Raw genomic sequence first — 21,218 nt, forward strand, 5'->3', positions numbered from 1 at the left:
GTTAGTGGAAAATGTTTTAACTGTTTTTTTCTTTTAATGGAAACTTATATTGCCCAGGATTTGATGAGACCATTTGTGTAATAGTACATTGTATATTTTAAAGAAACACTGAATTTAGACTTTGACTTCTGAGGGATGCATACAAATAAGCCTGTAGGGCAGCCTCATTGCTTTGTGACTCTGTATAAAAGTAGTGCTAGAGTTGACACATAGAAGGGCAGTGTTTTTTACTTTCTCTTTATTTTAAAGCAAATCATAGATTTTGAACTATGTCTTCATTAGATGGTTTTCCATTCTAAGTTTTGAAAAAATAGCCCTGACCAGTGGCTCAGTTGGTTGAGCTTTATCCTGTACACCAAAAGGTTGTGGGTTCGATTCTCGGTCAAGGCACATATCTAGGAGGTTGTTTGGATCCCAGTTGTGATACCTACAGGAAGCAACGGGTCGATGTTTCTCCCACTTTCTCTCTCTCTAAAATCAATAAAACATATCCTTGGGTGAGGAAAAATATATTTTAAGAAAAGTTGTGAATAAATAATTTTAATGGACTTGAATTTTCTTGAAAATAGTTAAGGATAATAGCAGTTTTTATTTAAAAATATTAATCAGCTGATAGTTACTGCCTTAAATCCACATGTTTTAATTTTTACAAATTTTAATTGTGTAGAACAACGCAGAAGTTTTAAAAATGATAAAGGTTACAAAAAGAATAAAAATGATGTAGGTGGTTTTCTCTCCACTGCCACATTGAAAAAATTGTATTAAAAATTGTATTTCCTACATTCACAAGATACGTACGTAATATGGATTAAAGAATGAAAATTAAATATCAGTGTACTCCCTCACTCAGATTAGATTAAAACTTTTAAAGCCCATGTATCCTTATATCTTATTCTATGCTGTAAATGGTTTTAACTTGTAAAATAAATATAAAAATAAATTCCTGATATCAATGCCAGTCTATAAATCTTTTTTCTCTAACTTTGTATATGAAACGATCCACTTTTAAACGTAATATAGGCTGGCCCTGACTGGTGTGGCTCAGTTGGTGAGCTCGTCATCCCTGCACCTAGAGGTCACTGGTTTGATTCCTGGTGTGGCACATACCTGGGTTTGGGGCTTGATCCTGGTAGGGGGCATGCTGGAGGCAGCTGATTGATGTTTCTCTTATCTTTCTCTCTCCCTCTCCATCCCTCCTTCCCTCCCTTTCCCTTCCTCTAAAAATCAATTTAAAAAAAAAAGTAACATAGACAGTTTTTCATTGATGGACTTAGGATGACAAAGATGGCAGCAGTGCAAGTGGGACTGACTGGTCAGCTCTGCGTCACCTGTTAGTGAGGGCTAGGTTTTAAATGAAAAATTTTATTGATTGATTGATTTTAGAGACAGAGAGAGGAAGTGGGTGGGAGAGAGAGAGAGAAACATTGATTTTGTTGTTCACTCATTCATGCATTCATTGATTGATTCCTGTATGCCCTGACGGGATCAAACCTGCAACCCTAGCATATCAGACAATGCTCTAACCAACTGAGCTACCTAGCCAGGGCCTAGGGTTTAAATTTTTATTTACTAGTTCAGCACTTCGTTAAACAACTTCACTATTATTTGCTTACATTTTCTTTTTCTTTCCTGGTGTTTTTTTTTACTTTTTATTTTTTATTTAATCCTCACCTGAGGATATTTTCCCATTCATTTTTAGAGAGAATGGAAGAGAGAAGAAGAGACTGTTGAGGTACATGCCCTTGACCAGAATCGAACCCGGGACCCTTCAGTCCGCAGGCGGACACTCTATCCACTGAGCCAAACTGGCTAGGGCTGCTTACATTTTCTTTTCTTTTTTTTTTTACATTTTCTTAAAGAGAAAAAAAAAAAAATCAGGATTGGTATGAAACACCCCCCGCCCCTTTTTCATGTATTTTTAAAATTAATAATCCTGTGATAAATGAATTTTAATTTTTATAAGACATACTTAATATAGTAGTATACTTCTTAAGGACAAAATTCAGAAATGTAATTTTATGTATTGAAATACTTAAGCAAAATACATAATGTTTTCTGTACATAGTCAATATTTGACAGTTGTCATAAATAAAAATTCCAAAATCCATATCAAACTCAGTATATTTTGTTCTTTGTTTTGTTTAAGGCTCTAAGTATGCAGTCATCTCCAAATGGCCAGTTTGTAACTCCGAGTGATATTCAGTTGAAATGCAACTATTGCAAAAATTCCTTTTGTTCAAAGCCAGAAATCCTGGAATGGGAGGCAAGTCATGTTTTGTTATGTATATTATGTAGTAAAATAATTATGGCATTTCCATCTGAGAAGTTGTTTCCTAGTGGATAAGATCAGTTTTTCAGATTTTGTGTACCATTAAGAAAGAAAAGATGCTGTCATTAAATATGATGCATCATCATTTTTGAATTATTTACTTATGTGGGAGCGGCACTAACAAAGGACCTGTTGTTTTTTTTTCCAATGTAAAACATAAAATTATTGAAGTCATAATCACTATATATTATGTTCATAATAGTGTATAGGGTGTCACTTTGTTTAGCTACGTACCTGGAATATCTGTGCAGTATTTTCCCTATCTCTCCCTTATCTCTTCTCCTCTACCCGCCCATCCATCCAAATAAATATTTTCTGTGAACTCTAATATCTTGTATTACCCCCTACCTGTAAAATAAAATTTGGTAATCATTTACCATGTTGTCATTTAACATTTTACAATTTATTTTAATAAAAGACTCCTAATATAAATTTATTTTCCCTTTTCATCATTCTTACCTTCACCAATTTATTAATTTACTTTGCCATATCTTTTTGCCATTAGCAAAAACTTTGGTTACTAATTTTTCTTTCATTCAGGGGCAGTAATAGTGGATGGATGGATGGACAAGGTGGCCCTGGTTGAACATTCCTTTTTGAGCACTGCTTATCTTTGGCCCTTCTTTCTCTCACCTGTTTTTTTTGAGAGCGCGTAGTATATAAAATGATACAAAGTGCAGTACTGACAATAGCTCCTGAGCCAAAACCTATTAGTGGCTGTTGGCAAGTCTTAGGTGAAAGGTGATTCCCACCCAGAACCTAACTACACAATTTTTAAAGTACTTTGGATATATGAAATTTCATTATTTTAACACTTAAATTCCTAGAAAATTTTCTAGTTTGTTAATTTAATAGGTGTAATCTTAAGAACATTTTAACCAATCATTCTTTGAGACTGTTGATGGCACTCAGTGATGATTTTTAGTGACTAAAACCCTTTTTAGATCTTAGCAGGAAGAATGTTGAAGGTCCAATAAAAAAGGACAAAGGATTGGTGGGGAATGAGGAAATGAGCTCATGAGCAAGCACGTAAGAATAGTATCATACAGGAGATGAAAGTCCTGCATAAACTGTCCTGATAATACTAGATGAAAATGAGGTTCTTTTTACCCTCTCCATGTCAGCACCACCCTGCCTTGGCAGTCTTTTGCTGTGTTGCTTTTATTTATTTGGCGGGCAAGTATTGGAAGGAATTAGGAAACACCATCAAATTGAATGGGAACTGCACCTGACTCTCAGGTGATTGAGATCTCAGAGGGCCACTTGCTTCTTGCAGTTGCAATTTCTTTGTTGCTTTTTCTTTATAGTTACATGTCCATGATGGGGTACCTTTCCACTGATGATCGCCTTACGGCTTTAGTGTCCTAGGCTCTTGCATTTTCCTTATCTGGGTCTTCAGGTATCTTTGTTAGTGTGAGATAATTTAGGCCTAGTCTGTCTACATCTTAGAAAACGCTGCTGCCCTGGAGGTTTTAACTTGTTCCTCACTTGACTGCATACTTGAAAAATCACTGGCTCTTATGGGTTTGAGGCCAGGAGAAGTAACTAAATAATTACTAACCTTGCTCTATTCAAGGGAGCCCACTCCACTCAGCCTTGAGCTTAGCAGCACAGTGGGTGATGGCTCCAAGTTGAATATCTTATCCACAATAGGTCTGTTACTGTTAAGCTGTGATAAGAATGGGATTGAGGCTACTTGACTATACTTAACAAAATTATTTTTGAGTGAAAATGTCATAATTTTCATCTTTTTGTTATATCTTCCGTTGTTTTCTTCCCATATTTCCAGTTATGTTAGCAATACCAGATTGCTGTATTGCTTTGGTGATGCTTGTACTATTTCACTATAATTTTTGGTTAGTTAATGGTATTGAATTTTGTGGAGTTTTGTCTAAATATAGCAGTGAATTAGTTAAACTAGGTGTCTGTGGTCTATTAGAAATGTACCCCCAAGGAAGATAACATTACGTAGGTAAATGATTTAACTTAGTTTCTGTAAACATGGCTTGTCTATTTCTTAAACTTGTTCTCGAGATGGTTGTCCTCTGCTTACAAGGTTCCCATTGTGCATTTAGAATAAAGTGCATCAATTCTGCAGCAGAACCTGCTCAGACGACTATAAGAAGCTGCATTGCATAGTTACATATTGCGAGTACTGTCAAGAGGAGAAGACTCTTCATGAAACAGTAAATTTCTCTGGCGTTAAGAGACCCTTCTGTAGTGAAGGCAAGTGTATATACAGTGTTGTATTAATATTTAATATTAATTCTTTTGCCAAAATATTTTCAAACTATTAAGTGTACATGTCCAGAAGAGCTGTACAATTTTAGTGTAGCTGAACATAAAAAATTGAGTTTGCTTTTCTGTTGACTTGTTTTGTAAAAAAAATTGGTAACCTGTTTACCATTTCTGGGAAGTTTCTATAATAAAATCAAATCATTATCATACCATGTCATTTTTAAACATGTGAATTGTGACCTGAAAAATGACTTTCCAAGTGGACAAGAATTCTTTTTTATTGGATCCATTTTTCTGTCCAGCATACTGCTTAGCCTACAGAGGTTTTCAATATTCCAGAAAGAAAACTACCCGTGGCATTCCTATAATGGGAAAATACTCAGGTTTTCAATTTGGGATGCCAGAGAAACACTGATTTTTGTTAATAATGCATTTTGAAATTCTCTTTCCTCTCACCCTTCTGCCCTGGGGCCCAGCAGCAGATTATAGAAATGGACTTCAGTCTTACCCCAATTCTCCAGAGATAGGAACCATGATTGTCACTATGGGTTTTGGGCTCTTTTGCTTATTACTTTTCCCCAAATGTCATATTCTTGCTTGAAGTTGGCTTTCACTTTCTTTGGTCCCAAACACTGAACTCCCACCTTTCCTATCTGCTATCCTCATCTATTATTTTCCAGTTAGTTATTTTTTTCTTTTCCTGGATCCACTTTTTCTAAGGATTTCTATTTCTAGTTAGGGCCAAGGAAAAGATTGGAGCTTCTTTTTGTCCAGAACCACCATCTCCCTGTAATTTGCAAAAATGATTAACACAAAGGGAAAGTGGAGAAGCACCTGCTATATGTTCTCTAGGCCTTTTAGAAAACATGGAGTTACTCCTTTGTTCACATAAATACGAATCTACAAGAAAGGTGATATTGTAGACATCAAGGGAGTGGTCATTGTTCAAAAAGGAATGCCCCACATATGTTACCATGGCAAAACTACAAGAGTCTACGTCACTCAGCATATGATGGGCATTGTTGTAAGATTCTTGCCAGGAGAATTAATGTATGTATTGAGTATATTAAGCACTCTTAGGAGCTGAGCTAGCTTCCTGAAATGTGTGAAGGGAAATGATCAGAAAAAGAAGGAAACCAAAGAGAAAGGTTCAACGGAAGCGTCACCCTGCTCCACCCAGAGAAGCACATTTTGTGAGAACCAATGGAAAGAAGCCTGAGCTGCTGAAACCCACCTCCTATGAAGCTATGGCATGATAAGTGTAAAAACATATTGTATTGTTTAAAGAAAAAAACACACAGTTGGAAAATCCTAAATTCCAGCAGTAGGGATGATAGCAGTACCAAAAGATTGCCAATTCTTTCAGTATTATACATTTTATATAGAAGTTTGTATATGTAAGAAAGTACTGCTTATAAAAGAAACTATTCCAATTTTATAGGTTTATTTGGCACAGTTCATCTGGAATGAAAGGGTACTATGTTTATTATTAAGATTACAGCTATGATGAAAAATTGAAAAGATTAATTTGGAATTAATATAACCTTTTTACATCTGAATTTTTGTGCAGTGACATTCTTAGTGATTCCTAAATCTGAATGTATTGGTATTAATGGCTAACATACATACCGGTGATCTTGTGCCCTTGGGATTATGTGGATTTTACTAAAATGAACAGATAAGTAGCAGCAAGTAGATAATTGGTGTTTAAGAACATAATTTTAAATCAGAGGGATATAATCAGAGGGACTTAATCACTGCAGATGAGCAATAAAAGCTTAAAAAAAGGATTTGTGTCTTTTTCCTGTTTAATGTATATATATATTTTTGCTTTTAACTGCATCTAATTTTCTATTGGAACCTGTCAGAAATAATGAAACATACCATCTGGTATTACTATCAAAATCTTGTTAGAAAAATGAAGCAAATAAAGGTGAAATATTAAAAATATTTGTAAATATAAAGTAACAGAAATTATAGGTGAATTGCTAAATAAATTACATAAGAATAATTAATTTCCAAAAATATTACATATAAAATATTTGTAATTCAAGTTCACAGTTTGGAAAGATCATTTAAAGGTAGGTTTATGAGGACAGAGTTTGTGGAGGATTTCAGATAAGGAGTGGAAGGTCATTCTTATATGGCACAGCATAAGTCAAGTACAGAAGATTATTTAATCCTCACAGAGATATAAATAAGATTGATATGTAAAAAATAAAATGATGCATTTACATAGTAGGTAAAATAAATATTTTACTGAAGGAGTGGAATAAAAAAATGTTTTCTCTTTACAAGTCAATAAACCCAGTTTTACATCCCTGAAGGTCTTTGTAGGGTGGCAAATAGCCTAGAAAATTCCACTAAAATGCCCACTTACCTGGATTATATCCTTAAGTTTGCTTTTGAGTGAAAATGTTAGTCATCTTTTACTCTCAATAGTCTACACTATTTCATTTACTAAAATGCCAATTTGTGGGGAGTTTATGATACTTAGATTATATTTAAATAGAGCCTATAAATCAGTTCTGAGACATTTCTAGATTTGAATGTCTGAACATTAATAATTTGAACCCACATGGTATCCAACATAATATTCCATGTCTTGTTCGAATTTTTACAGGTTGGTGTTGATCACAGGAGATTTCATAATTTTGATCAGGAGAGAAAAAGGACTTTATATGTGAATTTATAGAAAAAATTTAAAGCTAATGACCTATTTTCCATGAGCTCGTTCTCACTTTCAAAAGTAGTAGTTTTTTTTTTTAATATTAAAACTTTTATTTTTCAGGCTGCAAACTGTTGTACAAACAGGATTTTGCAAGACGTTTAGGATTGAGATGTGTTACTTGCAACTATTGCTCTCAACTGTGTAAGAAGGGAGCAACTAAAGAATTGGATGGTGTCATAAGAGATTTTTGTAGTGAGGACTGCTGTAAAAAATTTCAGGATTGGTACTACAAGGCAAGTAATTCAAAATTTTTATGACAATCATGACTTTAACCATTCTTTAAGAAAACATTGTAATTATTACCATGATAAATATGGTAACTTACTTATTTAAAAAAAATGTACACATATTGAGCTTAGCCCAGATTATACAGTACATTAAAATTTTTGTCATTGTAGTTTGTTCTATATACCAAAGTAGCATTTTTACTTGTTTTATAACTTTGGCATTACCTAAAACTAGGGTATACCTGTATTTTCAGTAGAGTAGCTTAACAAAATGGATCTCTCTAAAATTTGTTGTCTTTATTTTACTAAATAGAAATACTTTTGGTGACTACTTAATAATCATTGTTGAACATTAGCAGGTAATTGTTTTGGATACTTACAGTGTGTTTTACAACAGTTTGTTCTCTGTTGCCTTTTTAATTGTGGGTCTTTGGAGAATTTCACATTGAAAGGATACGATGAAATCTTTCTGTTTTCTTTTGCATTATACAGTAGGTCCTCGGGTTACGTCGCAGATCAGTTCCTACGGCGCCTCGTAACGCAATTTTCGCCGTAAGTCGGAACCCACGTACATAAGCACCTATGTCACTCACATGGAGCACATACACAGCAGTAATGAAGTGAAACAGTAAAAAAAATTTTAAAAGAAAAATAATTCCTGACCTTTACTTGTGGTAAATAAATAATATAAAACATAGAGCACATATGTACATACGTCGAAATGACGGAACTTTTTTTTTTAATAAATAAATGGGAGATGGCGACCATGAAACGACGTGCATTGAGTCCGACGTAACCCGAGGACTGCCTGTAATTAAAATAGAGAAATCTATTGGTTTCTTTTCTTTTTTGGGAAGCAAAAAATGTTTGGCAAAAGACCACACTCTTCTAGATGTTGCCATTTGTTACATTTTGCTATTTATTTTAAAGGATAATAGTATGTAATATTTTTATTTTATGCAGTGTTTAATGATTAAATTTCAGTGAGGTGGTGCATTTCAGAATACATAAGAATATGTTACTGAAATAACCACGGATAATTATCTTTTTTTTAAAAAAAAATATATATTTTATTGATTTTTTACAGAAAGGAAGGAAGAGGGATAGAGAGTTAGAAACATCAGTGAGAGAGAAACATCAATCAGCTGCCTCCTGCACACTCCCCACTGGGGATGTGCCTGCAACCAAGGTACATGCCCTTGACCGGAATCGAACCTAGGACCTTTCAGTCCGCAGGCTGACGCTCTATCCACTGAGCCAAACCGGTTAGGGCGGATAATTATCTTTTTTTTTAAAAAAAAATGTATTTTTATTGATTTTAGAGTGGAAGGAAGAGGCAGAGAGAGATAGAAACATTAATGATGAGAATCACTGATTGGCTTCCTCCTGCATGCACCCTACTGGGGATCAAGCCTGAAACCTGGGCATGTCCCTGGATCACGAATCAAACTGTGATCTCCTGGTTCTTAGGTGGACACTCAACCACTGAGCCACACCAGATGGGCTATCTGTTTATGTTTAATGTCAGTATTCTATACATTAAATACATTTTTATTGATGTTCCTGATAAATACAACACATTTTTGGGTAATATGCACAGTAGCATTATAACATATTGTACTAAATTGAGTGTTTTGCCATATGGCAGCAATTTGTAAAGCAAGTAACAATGATGATTTTTCTGTAATATCAATAGGAATACAACCTTAGAAATGAAAACGGAGTTGCCCCTCCTGCTTCATCATTGGCCTCTCCAGAGGCAGCCAGTAGGATAATCAAATAATAACTTTCTTCTTAGTGCTTTCTATTTGAATCAGACTGTTTTCCGTGCTTTCTATTTGAATCAGACTGTTTTCCTTCACCTGTCCTGAGTCCCTTCTATTTACTGCTCCCTTCTACTCTCTGTCATCTTGAAAATGTGGTTGAGTCCCAACCAAATTATGATTTTTTTACCTTTCTTCTTCCATCTTTTTAATTTAAGAACTCAAAAATTTAGATTTTTAGTTTATTTAATAGTGTGACCCTTGTTAGTCAATCCAGCTTTTATTAGAAAAATGATTCCCTCCCCCCAAATGGTGCCTCATCAAGGAATCTTTGAAAACTGTAACTAGCCAATGAAGTTGTCAGCTCACCTTTAGCCACGAGCATTTGTTGCCTAAATAGAGGAACACACATCGAATTTTCACTTTCTGTTATCTTTGTGCTTAAATTTGAGATATCTAGAATATAGATAACTCTACATTTTTTATTTGTTTTAATTTAAATACTTAATGTACTTCTAAAATTTCTGTTACGTTTCTTTCTTTGTCCCCTCTCCCCCAAACAAGACATTTGGAATGATCTGGTCTATATAATGGTTTGATTTTGGGTTAAAATAGTGGTTCATTGAATACTGTCTCTTTTAGATTGGAATAGAAAATCTGTTGAAATCATGTAACCAAAAAATGCTGAGAATAAAATTGTATGTCTTCTCCCAGATTATTCTTTAGAAAGAAGTAGATTTTACTTTTCCTCAAAGTAACTGTTTTCAGGCTTATTATGAAATCAGGTGGCAGCATAGTTCTTTTGTTCTCTTAAGTTTAAAATTTTTGGAGAAAAGGATTTAGTATTGTAATTAAATAATAGCTAGGTGGTTGATATGTAGTGAAGATAAATCAAAATAAATAAAACTGTGTTTATTTTTTAGAAGGACGTAGATTTTACCTTTCTTCAAGTAACTGTTTCCAAGAATACTTACACAGTATTTCTAAGAGAACTAATAAGCTTTTCTTAAACTTTTATGTCAAATTAAAGTGTTTTTTTTTTACACAGATTTTGCTTTGTTTCACAAACTAGTAGTAAGTGGTGGCAATATTAAATTCTTCAATTTGTAGGTCCAGTAATGTTTTACCAGTGCAAGTTATGGGCTTTAACCAAATGAATAACTAACATTGTAGTAAATCACAATGTTAACTGAATGAAAATATTATTGGACTTTAAAGTTTTTTTCCTTTTCGTCTGAACTGCTAAAAATATTGATCACCCCCACAGTACAATTATTCTTTGTTTTTGAAGTAACTTTTAGAAAGGGACTAATATTCTTGCTTTAATATTGTGCTTTTTGAGTAACTGAATAATTCCTATTACTTAATGCTTTTCATTAACCAATCACCTACTCTTTTATCACTTCATTTTAAAAAATGAATCACTCTATTGTATTCAGAAAGATATATTGGGGAGTCAAAGAATGCCTTTTTAAAATGACTATAAAATTCTCTGTTTCATTTATGTTCATGGTTTACTTCCCCTGCCCCCTGCAAAACTAGGTTTGATTTTTATAATGGGGAACAGTGGGTGTATATATATCAACCAAAAACCGAGCAGTTGAAACTGTTCAATAAATGTAAAATATTACATCAGTATAATATAGGTTGAATGACCTTTTGTAAGTTATTGAAGAAGAGATTCCTGTAGTAGCTGAGAGGTTGAATTAAGGTTTTGTAATTAAGAGTTTAGTTAGTATCTGTCTATTATTTAGATTGTTTGAATCTGTGACTGTCCATCTCCTTCCCCTCCCCCCAATAGCATATAGTCCCTGATTTTTCACAGTGACAGGAAAATCACTAACTAAAGAAAATAATTTTAAAAAGTATTTTTTTAAAATATATTTTTTTAATTGATTTCAGAGAAGAAGGTAGTGGAAGAGAGAGAAACATCAATGATGAGAGGGAATCATTGATTGGCTGCCCCCTGCACGCCCTCTACTGGGGACCGAGCCCACAACCAGGGCATGTGCCCTTCATCGGAATCGAACCCGGGACCCTTGAGTCCTCAGGCTGACCCTCTATACACTGAGCCAAACCAGCTAGGGCTAAAAAGTATTTTTTAAACAAGAGAGCTAAGTCATACTTTAGTTTTTGTGCTATAGAAATGTTAAGCTTTCCTAAGATTTCTCTTGTGATGGGGAGGTAGTGGTGTTGGTGTTGGTAAGGAATGGTCATTAATGATGTTTTCAAATTAGCCATCCTATTTTTAGTTCAGTTCCAAACACAATACCTGGAGTGTGCATGAGTGAATGTAAAAGAACAAAACAACAACAAAAAGAGGTTCACCACCTTTGAATTTTTTATTATGGCATTAAACTTGGAATTAGTATTGAGTTTTGTTTTTCTTTTATCCTGAGAAAATAAACACTTGAGTGGCCAGATTATTATGATCTCTGAATCCATAATAATCTGGCCACACAGTGTGTGTGTGTGTGTGTGTGTGTGTGTGTGTGTGTGTGTGTGTATGTTAGAGGCCCAGTGCATGAATTCGTGCATGGGTGGGGTCCAGTCAGTCTGGCTAGGGGGAGGGGACATGGGCAGTTTGCCTGCCTGCCTGCCTGCCTGCTGGTCGAAGTCCTGGTCGAGGGGACAATTTGCATATTAGCCTTTTATTATATAGGATATACACTGAGTGGCCAGATTATTATGCATTCAGAGATCATAATAATCTGGCCACTCAGTGTATACCAATTTTGTTTCCCTTTGCAAATTGCCATTAATCTTGCTCCTTTTATTTCCTTTGGATAGAATCACCTAAATTTGTTTTGAACCTTTTGGAAGAAAGGGACTTGAAGTGTTGCCATTATAAAATCTAACTCTATAATTAACGAAAGAATGAAGTGATTTAATTGCTGAGATTCTTTGGGTGGAATGTTCTTGGGCCTCTGATCTTCTAAATTATTCTGTAAATGGCAATATTACCATATACTTACGTTGCTAGAGAATCTAATTTCTCCATCACTAGTAGGAGTAGTGTTCTTGGGGTACTGCTTTGAATGAGTACTTCTGGAGGCTCCCACGGGAGGATTTATTTTCATGGAGTTACATTCCTTGGATTGTAAAGTCCCATGTCTCTTAACCCAGTCCTGAAAAAGCTGCACCTGGGACTTTAGTAGAGCTAGAAGCAAAGCCAGTGTCCAGAGTTTCCATTCCATTGTGAAGTTGAGTCCTGCAGAGCATCATGCTAGATTAGGTCCCATCAGTCCATTGTGTGGGTCCCACACATGAGCCCCACAAACCAGGAGTCAGGCTTGAGCAGCAAGGGAGCCAAGAGCGTTAAGAGGGCAAGAGAGTGAACTCTCTTTGTTTAGGAGTTTAAATAACAAATTTTCTCATCCTTGCAGTGGCTACACCTATTCTGGGCACAGACTTCGTCCCAGGTGTGACTGACAAATAAGCATCCTGCCACATCACCCAGACCTTACTGGGCCTGTGGCTACTGTCCAGTCCCTTCCCCAGTTAACACCTGGAGAGTGTTAACTCCAGTTTCTTGGCAAAGCTATATAAAGAGCATGAATATATTATCTAGTCCAGGGTGGGCAAACTTTTTGACTTGTGGGCCACAATGGGTTCTTAAACTGGACCGGAGGGCCGGAACAAAAGCATGGATGGAGTATTTGTGTGAACTAATATAAATTCAAAGTAAAGGAGCGGAGGGGAGAGCAAAAGAACCCTCCGCTCTTTCGGCTCCACGGGCCGGATAGAACAGCAGAACGGGCCGGATCCGGCCCGCGGGCCGTAGTTTGCCCACGGCTGAGATTCTAGTCTCTCCTTTACTCCTTTCCTATTAATAATAACCAGGTTATTAGCAGTATCAATTATCTCTTGAAAAAAATGAAACATTTTGTAATCTTACAAAGGAGAAATGTGTGAAGGACATTACTAAGAGTCAATGAAACACTTGGAGTATTTTATACAAATTGATTTGGCTTTTAGATGTTACATTGAGAACCTTCCTCCAGCATTTTACATTAGATTTTTGATTCTCTGGTTATTCACATTAACTCATTTTGTCTTTCCATTTTCTTTATTTTTTTAAAATTATTTTTCAAATTAAATTATTTTTAATCTTCACCTGAGGATATTTTTCTATTGCTTTTTTTAAAAAAAATATATTTTATTGATTTTTTTACAGAGAGGAAGGGAGAGGGATAGAGAGTTAGAAACATCGATGAGAGAGAAACATCGATCAGCTGCCTCCTGCACACCCCCTACTGGGGACGTGCCCGCAACCAAGGTACATGCCCTTGACTGGAATCGAACCTGGGACCTTTCAGTCTGCAGGCCGATGCTCTATCCACTGAGCCAAATCGGTTTCGGCTCTATTGCTTTTTTTGAAGTGTAAAAAATACTTATCTATATTTATTTATTTTTATTAATTTCTTTTTTTATTGTTTAAAGTATTACATGTCTCCTTTTTCCCCATTGACCACTCCCCCCTCCCACCCTCCAGCACAAGCCTCCACCGCCCCAGTGTCCATGTCCATTGGTTATGCTAATATGCATGCATAGAAGTCCTTTGGTTGATTTTTTACATCCCCCCCTGCCCTCTCTTGCCTTCCCTATGAGGTTTGACAGTATGTTTGGTGCTTCTCTGTTTCTGGATCTATTTTTGTTCATCAGCCTATGTTGTTCATCATATTCCACATATGAGTGAGATCATGTGATATTTATCTTTCTACAACTGGCTTATTTCACTTAGCATAATGCTCTCCAGGTCCATCCATGCTGTTGCAAATGGTAAAAGTTCCTTTTTTATAGCAGCGTAGTATTCCATTGTTTAGATGTATCACCGCTTTTTTGTCTACTCATCTGCTGATGGGCACTTAGGCTGTTTCCAAATCTTAGCTATTGTAAATTGTGCTGCTATGAACATAGGGGTGCATATGTTCTTTCTGATGGGTGTTTCTGATTTCGTGGGACATAGTCTTAGAAGTGGGGTTACTAGGACAAATGGGGGTTCCATTTTTAATTTTTTGAGGAAACGCCATTAAGTTTTCCACAGTGGCTGCACCAATCTGCATTCCCACCAGCACTGCACGAGGGTTCCTTTTTCTCCACATCCTCTCCAGCACTTGTCGTTTGTTGATTTGTTGATGATAGCCATTCTGACAGGTGTGAAATGATACCTCGTTGTTTTGATTTGCATCTTTGGATGATTAGTGATTTTGAGCATGTTTTCATGTGTCTATTGGCCTTCTGTATGTCCTCTTTTGAAAAGTGTCTATTTAGGTCCTTTGCCCATTTTTTTTATTGGATTTTTTATCTTCCTTTTGTTAAGTTGTATGAGTTCCCTGTAAATGTTGGAGATTAAACCCTTATCGGAGATAACATTGGCAAATACGTTCTCCCATCCAGTGGGCTTTCTTATTGTTTTGTTGATGGTTTCTTTTGCTATGCAGAAACTTTTTATTTTGATGTAGTTCCATTTGTTTATTTTCTTCTTAGTTTCCATTGTCCTAGGAGCAGTATCAGTGAAGAAATTGCTTTGGTATATGTCTGAGATTTTGCTGCCTGTGGATTCTTCTAGTATTTTTATGGTTTCCTGTCTTATGTTTAAGTCCTTTATCCATTTTGAGTTTATTTTTGTGTATGGTATAAGTTGGTGATCTAGTTTCATTTTTTTTGCATGTATCTGACCAGTTTTCCCAACACCATTTATTGAAGAGACTGTCTTGACTCCATTGTATGCTCTTGCCTCCTTTGTCAAATATTAATTGAGCATACTGACTTGGCTCGAATTCTGGGTTTTCTGTTCGGTTCCATTGGTCTATATATCTGTTCTTATGCCAGTACCAGACTGTTTTGAGAACAGTGCCTTTGTAATATAGCTTGATATCTGGTCTTGTGATCCCTCATACTTTGTTCTTCTTTCTCAGGATTGCTGCAGCTATTTGGGGTCTTTTTAAATTCCATATGAATTTTTGGAGAGTTTTTTCTAGGTCTGTGAAATATGCTCACCTGAGGATATTTTCCCATTGTGTTTTTTTTTTTTTTTAAAAGAGAGAGTGGAAGAGAGGGTGAATGACAAAGAGAAACATCAGTGTGTCTCACATCGATTGGTAGCCTCTTGCATGCTCAAGGCTGGGGATTGAGCCTGCAACCAAGGTACATGCCCTTGACTGGAATTGAACCCAGGACCCTTTGGTCCACGGGGTGATCCTACATCCACTGAGCCAAACTGACCTGGGTTCCATTGTCTTTATAACTTGATGGATAGTCTGCTTTGAATCCTGTCTCTACATTTTTAATATTTTGCCTTAGGCAAGTTAATTCTCCTACTTAGACCTTAGTTTCCAGTACTGTTGTAAGGATTACAGAGAGTATATAACACTAGGGGCCCGGTGCACGAAATTCGTGCACTGCGGGGGGGGGGGCTTGTCCCTCAGCCCAGCCTGCCCCCTCTCACAGACTGGGAGCCCTCAGGGGATGTCCTAAGCTGCAGTCTGGCCTCCCTTAGTTTGAGGCGACTGGGCTGATCAGGGGAAGGCACTAGCCCCATCACCCTGCTGCTTCAGCCACTGCCAGTCACCGCAGTCACTAAGGTGTTTTCATCAACACGGACTCCAGTCCCTTCACCATGAAAAAATGACAACTTTCTTCAGGCATTTTCAAGATGTGTCTTTCATAGGATATGACATTTCTTTTTTTCTTTTTATCCTCACCTGTGGATATGTTTCCATTGATTTTTAGAGAATGTGGAAGAGAAAGGGAAAGACAGAGAGAAACATCAAAGTGAGAGGAACACTTTGATTGATTGCCTCCTGCATGAGCCCTGACCTGGGCCCCAGCCAGGGAGGATCCTGCAACCTAGGTACATGCCCTTGATCAGAATCGAACCCGGACCCTGCAGTTTTCAGGCTGAGGCATTATCCACTGAGCCAAACTGGCTAGGGCAGGATATGACATTTCTTAGCCCTCCAGCAGCGGACCTCTGTTTTTTTCTCCAGGAGTGTGGTGGAAAAACCCTAGATCACCTTTTTGGATTCTTGTACCCAAGTTACTAAGAATATTACCATTGGAATACAGGGAGCTTAGCCAATGAGCGTCAGAAAAGGTGGTTCCTCTGTAGTTCACACCGATCGTCTCCGATCGCCAGCTCTGCCCTTGCCCAGGCCCAAAGCCTCCGGCCGAAGCTTGGGGCCTGGGTAGGGGCCCCCCAGCTCCCTCCGATCGCTGGCTCCACCCCTGCCCAGGCCCCAAGCCTCTGGCCCAGGCTTGGGGCCTGGGCAGGGGCCCCCCAGCTCCCTCCCATCGCCGGCTCCGCCCCTGCCCAGGAGCCCCCTGGCTCAGGCCCTGCCCAGGTTGCTCAGGACCCACGTGGGGCCTACCTTGGAGTGAACTGGGTGCCGAGAAAGTTCCCGGGACCCAGGCTGCTGGGCGCTTACATATGCAAATTAACTGCCATCTTTGTTGGGTTAATTTGAATACTCACTCTGATTGGCTGTGGGCGTAGCGGAGGTACGGTCAGTTTACATGTTTGTCTATTATTAGGTATGATGATGAGCTTTTATGTTTCAGGTACTCAATGACTGAGATAGCCTGCTACAACTTCACTTTTGTCATCTTCCGCACTGTTTAGACTCAATTAATAGAATGTTAAGCTTTCAATTTCTTCATCTTTCTTTGAGTATCCTATATAATAAAGAGGTAATATGCATATTGACCATCACTCCCAACACATAAGATGGCCGCCCCCATGTGGTCAAAGATGGCCACCACAAGATCGTTGGCAGGGGAGGGCAGTTGTGGGCATTCAGGCCAGCAGGGGAAGGCAGTTAGGAGGGACCAGGCCTGAAAGGGAGGGCAGTTAGGGGTGATCAGCCCTGCAGGGGAGGGCAGTTAGGGGTGACTGGGCCAGCAGGGGAGGGCAGTTAGGGGCAACCAGGCCTGCATGGGATGGCAGTTGGGGGGGGTGACCAGGCCTGCAGGGGAGGGCAGTTGGGGGTGACCAGGCCAGCAGGGGAGGGCAGTTCGGGGTGACCAGGCCAGCAGGGGAGGGCAGTTAGGGGTGACCAGGCCTTCAGGGGAGGACAGTTAGTGGCAACCAGGCCGGCAGTGGAGGACAGTTAGGGGCAACCAGGCCAGCAGGGGAGGACAGTTAGAGCAATCTGGCTGGCAGGCTGAAGCGGTTAGGGGCAATTGGGCAGGCAGGTGAGCAGTTGGGAGCCAGCAGTCCTGGATTGTGAGAGGGCATCCCAGATTGGAGAGGGTGCAGGCTGGGCTGAGGGACCACTGCCCCCAGTGCACAAATTTCATGCCCTGGGCCTGTAGTAAAGTATAAAAAGGGTGGAAAAATAAAGTCTGGACCACTTGAATGGTTATTATTATTTTTTTTTAACCACAGACTCTAGCATTTCTTGCATTGCTGGTTTGGTGGTAATAAATTCCCTTTGTCCTTTTTTGTCTGTGAAGCTCCTGATTTCCCCTTCAATTTTGATCGATAGCCTTGCTGGGTACAGTGTTCTTGGATTCAGACCCTTCCTTTGCATGACTTTGTGTATTTCATTCCATTCCCTTCTGTCCTGATGAGTTTCTGTTGAGAAATCAGTTTCTAGTCTGATGGGGGTTCCTTTGTAGGTAACTTTCTGTCTCTCTCTGGCTGCTTTTAAGATTCTTACTTTGTTGTTGGTGTTTGCCAGTTTAATTATAATGTGCCTTGGCGTCGGTCTTTTGGGGTTCATTTTGCTTGGGACTCTGTGTGCTTCTTGGATTTGTGTTGGTTTTTTCTTCCCTATATCAGGGAAGTTTTCTGTCATTATTTCTTCAAACAAGTTTTCTATTGCTTGCTCAGTTTCCTCTCCTTCTGGCACCCCTATTATGCGGATGTTGCTTTGTTTTGTGTTGTCCCAAAGTTCCCTTAGGCTCTCCTCCTGCTTTTTAATTTTTTTTTTCTAGAAGCTGCTCTACTTGGGTTTTTTTCCCTACCTTGTCTTCTAGCTCACTGATGCGGTCCTCTGCTTCTTCTAGTCTACTCTTGATGCTTTCTATTGAGTTCTTTACAGCAGCGATGTCATTTTTCATTTCTTCTTGGTTCTTCTTCATTTCCTCTTGGTTCTTACTCATATTGTCGAATTTGTCTTCCATTCTTTTCAGCCACCTTATGACCATTTCTCTGAATTCTTTCTCTGACAGGTTGCTTGCCTCCATTTCGTGTACTTCCTTTTCTGGTGATGCCTGCTTTTCTTTCATATGCGGGCTATTTCTTTATCTCCCCATGGTCTCTCTTCTCCGGGTGTCTGGTTATGTAGTTCTCTCTCTCCTTATCCCAGGTGAAATCTGACCTTTCTGTGGTGGAGTGTAGAGCTCCTCTGAATCCACGTGTTTGCGCCAATTGGGGACCGGTACTCTGGGGTTCTCAGCCGTTGGGTGGTTGCCACAGTTGTCTTAGAACTCTGGGCTGCTGGCGGTTCCTGCCGGCTGTTTATCCCACCAATCGTCTCCAAGTTCGTCTGCCATCTCCACGCGGGACTTGCCGTGGGCGGACCACTTGGGAAAAGCTTACGGAGGTAGAGACTCGCTGTCTCTTAGCCAGGGGTCCGAAGAAGCAGCATGCAGAACCTCGCCTCAGACTGCGTCGCCTCCGCCCCGCAGTGATGGCGTCAGAACCTCCGTCCTTGAATGGTTATTTTAAACAGTAGTATTTGGCCCTGGCTGGGTAGCTCAGTTGGTTAGAGCATTGTTGTGGTATCCCAAAGTTGCATGTTCCATCTCCAGTCAGGGTACATATAAGAAGCAACCAATGAATGTATAAATAAGTGGAACAACAAATTGATGTGTGTATCTGTCTTTCTATCTTTCCTGCACTGTTTCTCATTCTCTCGCTCCCTACTTTCTAAAATCAATAATAATAAAACTAAGAACAGTCTTTGGCTGTTGAGAATTTTATATAGGGATGTTTTTCATTATTGAGCAAAATATGACCTGGTTGATATAAAGTGCTAATGTTATTGAGATTACCACATAATATTTATTACCAGCATTATAAAATTTGAGCTCACAAGTTTTTGGACAAGAGATAGGATATTGGATCACTTAATAGTCATAACTTATACTATAGATCTTCATTCATTTAACATTTATTCAGCAGGTGAAATACCTTACTTGAGAGAAAAAAGAGCCCATGTTCTAACTTTGGAGTATGTGTATAATACAAAATCTGCTTACCAACAAAATCATTCATTGTATTCCTGACTAGTAATTTTGACATAGTATTTATTTGTGGAATTCCTGTTGAGACATAAATTGAGAAATTTCATGAGCCACAGTTTAAAACTCTAGATAATTTAGAGTAATGAGGAAAAACTACAGCCATGATTATTATGAACTACAAAATACTTAATATTTATTTTTTATAAAAAATTCCAAGTAGATTAAATGAAAGGGTAATTAAAAATTATAGTAACTTTGTACTGTAATTAGATTGGAAATTATAAAATTTCTTAATTGTGAAAATGACTATTAGAAATTAATCATTTTAAGCATCTGATCCACTCATTGATTAAGATTTAAGAAAGAGTGGGTGTCTAAAAATGGTGGTGGAGTAAGTGGATGCTACACAGACATGCTTCCAGGAACCAACTGGAATTACAACTAAAATACAAAACGAAACATCCTGAATAAACAACTGAAAATTAGCTGGAGAGAACCCTGATAACCAAGGTTGGAAAGAAGACACTGCACAGAGACTGGTAGAAAGGGTGGAGGTGGGAAAGGGATGGCCAGGATCTCACAGACAACAGCTGAAGTTCTGGAGAGATATCTCAGCTGGGGGATGGGGGTTGCTACTGAGAACTCGGTGGTATAAACCCGAAGGTGAGCCACCCTGCAAAGAGCACCAGAACTGAGAAACGTGCCCACTTAACATCTAGCTGTGAAAAGCAGCAGGGTTGCTGTCTATCTGGGACAGATGGCTGGAAATGCAGGCATCCTCTTAAAGGGCACACACACAAAATTTCGTGTGCAGCCACTTACCTTGGGCTGTGGCAGAGGGATGGTGGAATGGACTGGAGATGTGTGGGCAGAAGCTAGGGTTGGGGCCACTGAGGTTGGGACTCAAAGGGCAGACATCCCTGTTTCCTATGCTGGGTCATTCCCTCAAGCTGCGGAGGACATCTTTCTCGGGCAGACCTTTCCTACCTAGACAGTTTTTGCCTGGAGGTAATACAGTTGCCCCACCCTGTGGAGTTTCTGAGTTCCTTTAAGAGACAGAATAACAGCCTCCAGGCAGAAGCATTTTCCCCACACTGTTGGAAAACCTTTCATTCCACCTGTAGATGATTCTTTGAAGCTACTCAATATTGAATGCAATCAGTCTGCAGGCAGAGGCTGATCTCTGGAGTCTTTGAGTCTTTGCCTGATCTAATTAGTCAGAAACAGTGTTTGCCACTGTCCTGCACTAGAGATTGGGAGGCATAGCAGATCTACCCAGTACATAGTCACAAACCCAAACAGGCAGCCAAATGTGGAGACAAACAAGCCCCAAATGAAAGAACAAGAGAATTCTCCAGAAGAAGAGCTAAATGAAATGGAGATAAGAAATCAGACATAGAGTTTAAAATAATGATGGCAAAGATGCTCAACAGCTTGAGAAAAGATATAGTAACTGAAGAATGATATAGTACTAATAAAGAACACAGTGTAAGGAATACACAGCAGATTAGGGAAAGCGAAGGATTGGGCCAGTAAAGTGGACGATAAGAAAGAAAAATACCACACAGAGAACCAAAAACAAACAAACAAAAAACAACAATTAGAAAACAGGACAGCTTAAGGAATCTGTGGGACCATATCAAATGTAACAATATTTGCATAATAGGTGTACCACAAGGAGAAGAAAGTGAGCAAGGGATTGAGAATATGTTTGAAGAAATAATGACAGAAAACTT

The 21,218-nt window shown here is 38.4% G+C and overlaps 1 protein-coding gene across 10 annotated transcripts in view; it reads left to right on the plus strand.

Moving 5' to 3' along the window:
- ZMYM2 (zinc finger MYM-type containing 2) overlaps window positions 1-21,218 on the plus strand; it is a 192,902-nt gene that overhangs the window by 115,262 nt on the left and 56,422 nt on the right. For all 10 annotated transcript variants that reach the window (XR_013960258.1, XM_080662167.1, XM_080662164.1 and 7 more), the window contains 3 exons: window positions 2,147-2,263; window positions 4,405-4,555; window positions 7,359-7,531. Coding sequence is in view for 9 of the 10 variants with exons in the window: in XM_080662167.1 (XP_080518293.1) it covers window positions 2,147-2,263; window positions 4,405-4,555; window positions 7,359-7,531 (441 nt within the window). In the remaining variant the exon portion in view is untranslated. The remainder of the gene's footprint in view (window positions 1-2,146; window positions 2,264-4,404; window positions 4,556-7,358; window positions 7,532-21,218) is intronic.

This window comes from Plecotus auritus (genome assembly GCF_963455305.1).
Source record: "Plecotus auritus genome assembly, chromosome: 3".
Lineage (NCBI taxonomy): Eukaryota > Metazoa > Chordata > Mammalia > Chiroptera > Vespertilionidae > Plecotus > Plecotus auritus.